At 45.0% G+C, this 6,199-nt stretch overlaps 1 protein-coding gene across 1 annotated transcript in view; it reads right to left on the bottom strand.

The window, feature by feature from the left end:
* adgrf6 (adhesion G protein-coupled receptor F6) overlaps window positions 1-6,199 on the bottom strand; it is a 63,486-nt gene that overhangs the window by 13,075 nt on the left and 44,212 nt on the right. The window contains exons 19-22 of the mRNA XM_016293646.1: window positions 4,567-4,713; window positions 4,242-4,388; window positions 3,996-4,142; window positions 3,499-3,645 (exon numbers count right to left, since the gene is read on the bottom strand). Of these exons, the coding sequence (XP_016149132.1) occupies window positions 3,499-3,645; window positions 3,996-4,142; window positions 4,242-4,388; window positions 4,567-4,713 (588 nt within the window). The remainder of the gene's footprint in view (window positions 1-3,498; window positions 3,646-3,995; window positions 4,143-4,241; window positions 4,389-4,566; window positions 4,714-6,199) is intronic.

Below are 6,199 nucleotides of genomic sequence, written 5' to 3'. Positions count from 1 at the left end.
CAGGGCCCATTTGCAGACGGTCAAGCTGAAATTTCTTTCGATGAAGACTTTGCTCCTGCGGGCATTGACCTCCATCAAGACATCAAGAGACCTGCACTAATTTTCGGTCAACGATTCGTGCCTAGAGTTCGGGCCGGCTGACTCCCAGGTATCCCTGAGGCCCCGGCCCGGCTATGTGCCCAAGGTTCCCGCTACTCCCTTCAGGGATCAGGTGGTGAACCTCCAAGCGCTGCCCTCGGAGGAGGCAGACCCAGCCCTAGCTTTGCGCTGTCCCGTCCGAGCCTCAAGGTGCTACGTAGACCGGACGCAAAGCTTCAGGACCTCAGACCAGCTCTTTGTCTGTCACGGAGGCCGGCAGAAGGGGAATGCCGTCTCAAAGCAGAGGATGGCCCACTGGATAGTGGACGCCATCACCCTGGCTTATCAGGCACAGGGTGTGCCCTGCCCGCTCAGGTTGCGAGCTCACTCAACTAGAGGTGTTGCATCCTCCTGGGCGCTGGCTCGTGGCGCCTCGCTGACAGATATTCCAGAAACCTCTCACTGCCAGTTGTTCTTCTCCCTGGCCGAGGGAACACTCGGCATGGACGCACTGGCACACAGCTGGCCGCTGGGCCTTCGCAAATATGCGTTTCCCCCAGTGAGCCTTCTTGCACAGATGCTGTGCAAGGTCAGGGAGGACGAGAAGCAGGTCCGGTTGGTGGCACCCTATTGGCCTACCCAGGCCTGGTTCCCGGAACTAATGCTCCTCGCGACAGCCCCTCCTTGGTCGATTCCTCTGAGGAAGGATCTACTGACTCAGAGACGGGGCACCCTTTGAGGTCGGTTCTAAGTGACCTACCTCAAGAGGTAGTTGACACCATCACTTCAGCGAGAGCACCGTCTACAAGACACGCCTACGCTTTAAAGTGGAACCTGTTCGTTGAGTGGTGTTCTTCTCACCGAGAAGACCCCCGAAGGCTGTCTCCCTCCATCCTCGAAGTTTATGTCGCTGCAATCGCTGCTAACCACGACCCCGTAGAAGGGAAGTTGCTGGAGAAGCATGACCTGGTCATCAGGTTCCTTAAGGGAGCGAGAAGGCTAAATCCTCCACAGCCCCCCTCTATACCCTCTTGGGACCTGACTCTAGTGCTCACAGCACTACAGCAGGGCCCATTTGAGCCTTTGCAGACAGTTGAGGCCCCGGCCCGGCTATGTGCCCAAGGTTCCCGCTACTCCCTTCAGGCATCAGGTGGTGAACCTCCAAGCGCTGCCTTCGGAGGAGGCAGAGCCAGCCCTAGCTTTGCTATGCCCCGTCCGAGCCTTAAGGTGCTATGTAGACTGGACGCAAAGCTTCAGGACCTCAGACCAGCTCTTTGTCTGTCACGGAGGCCGGCAGAAGGGGAATGCCGTCTCTAAGCAGAGGATGGGCCCACTGGATAGTGGATGCCATCACCCTGGCTTATCAGGCACAGGGTGTGCGCCCTGCCCATTCAGGTTGCGAGCTCATTCAACTAGAGTGTGGCATCCTCCTGGGCGCTGGCTCGTGGCAAATATCTGTAGAGCTGCGGGCTGGGCGACCCCTAACACGTCCGCTAGACTCTATAGCCTTTGTGTGGAGCCGGTGTCCTCCTGTGTTCTCACCTCAAACGGGTAGAAGCACTGAGAGGCCCCGACTTCGGGTCGGCTTTCTAAAACCACTCCAGAGAGTCCATATAGTAGACCCTGTTGAGCTCCTCCGTCCCCTTGGCAGCCAGACGTGGTGGAGCATCCGGCACCAGGCCTTCACTCGTTGAATCCTCGAGAACCGGTAGAAGGCTGGGTTCCATATGTAAGACCTAAGTGGATCCCATATGTGTAAAGTCCACGGTATAGCCTCAAGCCCGTCTTTCCCCGGCAGACTTCTGCCATTCCAAGAGGGCTACAATCACCTCCAATCATCCATATGCACCTAATGAATGTTCATATGTGTATTTGCTTCCGAAACCTCCTTCGGGAAGGTTGTAGCTTCCCTAACGTCCCTGTTCCAAGTAGAACGGGTACGTTTTCCCAGTGTTATCCAGTCTTACTCACTGAGTAGTGCCATAGCAGCAGTAGCTGGTCCTCTTGTGCAAGCCCTGGCCTAAGCCAAAAAGTAGGGGCGCAGGTGGCTTCCACAGGACACTGGAAAGAGCAGTACCTGTGGCCCTTTGTGAGGATCCCAATTCGTCGGTCATCCGACGTGACGTCAAGATTGACCGACTGAAAGGGAACGTCTCGGTTACGTATGGTAACCCTCAGAGCAGTACCTGTGGCCCTTTGTGAGGATCCCAATTCGTCGGTCATCCGACGTGACGTCAAGATTGACCGACTGAAAGGGAACGTCTCGGTTACGTATGGTAACCCTCGTTCCCTGAAGGAGGGAACGGAGACATCACGTCCCGTCGCTACAGCTCCTGTACCCCCGCTGAGTGGCCGGGTCACCGGCTCGGTTCCTCAGCGAAAAGCTGAATATGCGCTGCATCTGCTGCCTACTTATACTCACGCTGTGATCAGCGGCAGCTGGATGCAATAATCGCATGTTCAAACGGGTAGAAGCACTGAGAGGCCCCGACTTCGGGTCGGCTTTCTAAAACCACTCCAGAGAGTCCATATAGTAGACCCTGTTGAGCTCCTCCGTCCCCTTGGCAGCCAGACGTGGTGGAGCATCCGGCACCAGGCCTTCACTCGTTGAATCCTCGAGAACCGGTAGAAGGCTGGGTTCCATATGTAAGACCTAAGTGGATCCCATATGTGTAAAGTCCACGGTATAGCCTCAAGCCCGTCTTTCCCCGGCAGACTTCTGCCATTCCAAGAGGGCTACAATCACCTCCAATCATCCATATGCACCTAATGAATGTTCATATGTGTATTTGCTTCCGAAACCTCCTTCGGGAAGGTTGTAGCTTCCCTAACGTCCCTGTTCCAAGTAGAACGGGTACGTTTTCCCAGTGTTATCCAGTCTTACTCACTGAGTAGTGCCATAGCAGCAGTAGCTGGTCCTCTTGTGCAAGCCCTGGCCTAAGCCAAAAAGTAGGGGCGCAGGTGGCTTCCACAGGACACTGGAAAGAGCAGTACCTGTGGCCCTTTGTGAGGATCCCAATTCGTCGGTCATCCGACGTGACGTCAAGATTGACCGACTGAAAGGGAACGTCTCGGTTACGTATGGTAACCCTCGTTCCCTGAAGGAGGGAACGGAGACATCACGTCCCGTCGCTACAGCTCCTGTACCCCCGCTGAGTGGCCGGGTCACCGGCTCGGTTCCTCAGCGAAAAGCTGAATATGCGCTGCATCTGCTGCCTACTTATACTCACGCTGTGATCAGCGGCAGCTGGATGCAATAATCGCATGTAAATGTGCATTGGCTCGTTTAGTTTACACGAAGTAGATTGGTCTCTCTAAGCGAGATCCCAATTCGTCGGTCATCCGACGTGACGTCTCCGATCCCTCCTTCAGGGATCGAGGGTTATCATACATAACCGAGACTATCTGCACATACAGTACCTTTGCATGTGTTATTGATGCTGATGGAGAGACTTGAGTTTGCTGCAGTGAATCCATCCAGACATGAGCAATTATAACTTCCAATTTCATTTGTGCAGTTGGCATTTGGACCACATACAGATGGACTGAACAGACATTCATTTATATCTATAAAAATAAAATATATTAAAGTGATCATTTAAAAACAATTTTCATTAACACAATCACCTAAACACATGAAAGACATTTGTTATTTCATCTGTCTATAAAAAGGAGAATATAAATCATGAAGGATGAAATAATGTATGTCAAAATAATTTTAGAAGAATGAAAAATAATTAAGCAAGATTATATATATATATATATATATATATATATATATATATATAACGATTATTAACATTGATAAAGACATATGTAAAATTACACAACAATCTAAAGATGACACCATTTTGAGCAGTTCCCAATAAATAATGCCTGAAAATCATAACAGTAAATATAACATATAGCAAACTTACCGATGCATGGATTACTTTTGGAAATATCTTTATTTACATCTGAGACATAATATCCTTCCCAACAAAAGCATGAGAAGCTTCCGTTGTAATTGTAACAGTGAGAGTTTAGTCCACACACTGATACCGAGTCAAGACATTCATGAATATCTGAAATAAAAAAACAATTATAAGGGGACAGGTTACAGTTGACAAAAAATGTAGTCAGAATAAAAAGTTACTGTTCAGAACTTCAGCTGTCAATCATACCTTTGCATGGGTTATTATTGTTTATAGGGAGGTTTGGGTCTGTTACATTATATCCACTCATGCACAAGCAATTGTGACTCCCAACAGTGTTGTTGCAGATTGAGTTTGGACCACAGACGTCTGATATCTCAACACATTCATTCACATCTATATTAAAAGGAAGTTACGGGGAAAAGAAGAGTTTGGATCACTCATATGTGAAGGTCAACTCATACTTTGAAATCTTTTATACAGAATGCTACAAAAATGAAATAAAAATCAATTGAATAAACTGTAGCTAATTATTCAAAGTTAGAGTAAACACAAATCTAAATATAAAATGTACCTCTACATGTGTTATTGATGCTGATGAGGAGACTTGAGTTTGTTGCAGTGAATCCACCCAGACATGAGCAATTGTAACTTCCCATTTCATTTGTGCAGTTGGAATCTGGACCACATGCAGATGGACTGAACAGACATTCATTTATATCTAGAGGGGAAAAATAGTTTTCATTTTTCAATGCACTCAAACATAAATATGTAAAAACATAACATGAAAGACAAATCTCACAAAATTCATCTACATCAATACAAGGAGAATACAAAGTACAATATCAACATTTTTTAGCACAAAAGACAAGAAAATCTAAGATTTTGAAACTGTTTTCCCAAAGAAAAACAGGTCTATAAAAAAATCGTATATTAGGCCTAAATTTACAAGTACAAACTGCACCAGTACCTCTACATGTGTTATTGATGCTGATGGAGAGACTTGAGTTAGTTGCAGTGAATCCATCCAGACATGAGCAATTATAACTTCCAATTTCATTTGTGCAGTTGGCATTTGGACCACATACAGATGGACTGAACAGACATTCATTTAAATCTGGGGGAGAAAAAATTCACAAATATAAACACCTAAAACATGAAAGTGAAATGGTATCTCACAACATTCATCTACATCTATACAAGGAGAATAAGGTTTGAGAAAAAACAAAATAAAATAATGTAATCACAAACACACACACACACAACAAAACAACAACAACAACAACAGAAAAAGCATTATTTTGAAACTGTTCGCACAAAGAAAAACGTGTCTATAAAAACTGTATTTAAGGCCTAAATTTCATGTTGAAACTGCACCAGTACCTCTACATGTGTTATTGATGCTGATGAGGAGACTTGAGGTTGTTGCAGTGAATCCATCCAGACATGAGCAATTATAACTTCCAATTTCATTTGTGCAGATGGCATTTGGACCACATACAGATTGACTGAACAAACATTCATCAATATCTATGAAAAAAAAATATTTGAAAAAATAATTACTTAAAGTTATGAAATACATCTAAACAAGGAGTATATAAATTAAGTTGAAATGTCAACATTTACAATAATAGTAATAATACTAATAATAATCTGGATCCTGAAATGTTATATTTGTAATGAGAATCTTTAAAAATCACCAAAGTAAAGATTAATGAGTAATGATTAATGATGAAATGATGTAATAACCAAAAGTTCAAAATGATTTGCAAACTGTAATGCAGAATATCTTATAAATAAAAACTGACCAGTGCATGGGTTGCCTTTACTAATAGCTTTATTTCCATCTGAGACATTATATCCACCCCAACAAAAGCATGAGAAGCTTCCATTGTAATTGTAACAGTGAGAGTTAGGGCCACACACTGATTCTGAGTCAAGACATTCATGAATATCTGAAATAAAAATGTATTTAATAAATTGAAAGGTTACAGTTGAAGGGTGATTCACGCAGAAAAAATAGTAACAAACTGTTCCTTGCTTCATACCTTTGCATGGGTTATTATTGTTTATAGGGAGGTTTGGGTCTGTTAAATTATATCCACTCATGCATGTACAATTGTGACTCCCAACAGTGTTGTTGCAGATTGAGTTTGGACCACAGATGTCTGATATCTCAACACATTCATTCACATCTATATTAAAAG

This window comes from Sinocyclocheilus grahami, unplaced genomic scaffold (genome assembly GCF_001515645.1).
Source record: "Sinocyclocheilus grahami isolate Dianchi unplaced genomic scaffold, SAMN03320097.WGS_v1.1 scaffold306.1, whole genome shotgun sequence".
NCBI classification, from domain to species: domain Eukaryota; kingdom Metazoa; phylum Chordata; class Actinopteri; order Cypriniformes; family Cyprinidae; genus Sinocyclocheilus; species Sinocyclocheilus grahami.
Note: the sequence above shows the minus strand (reverse complement) of the source record. Positions and strands in the feature narration are given on the sequence as shown.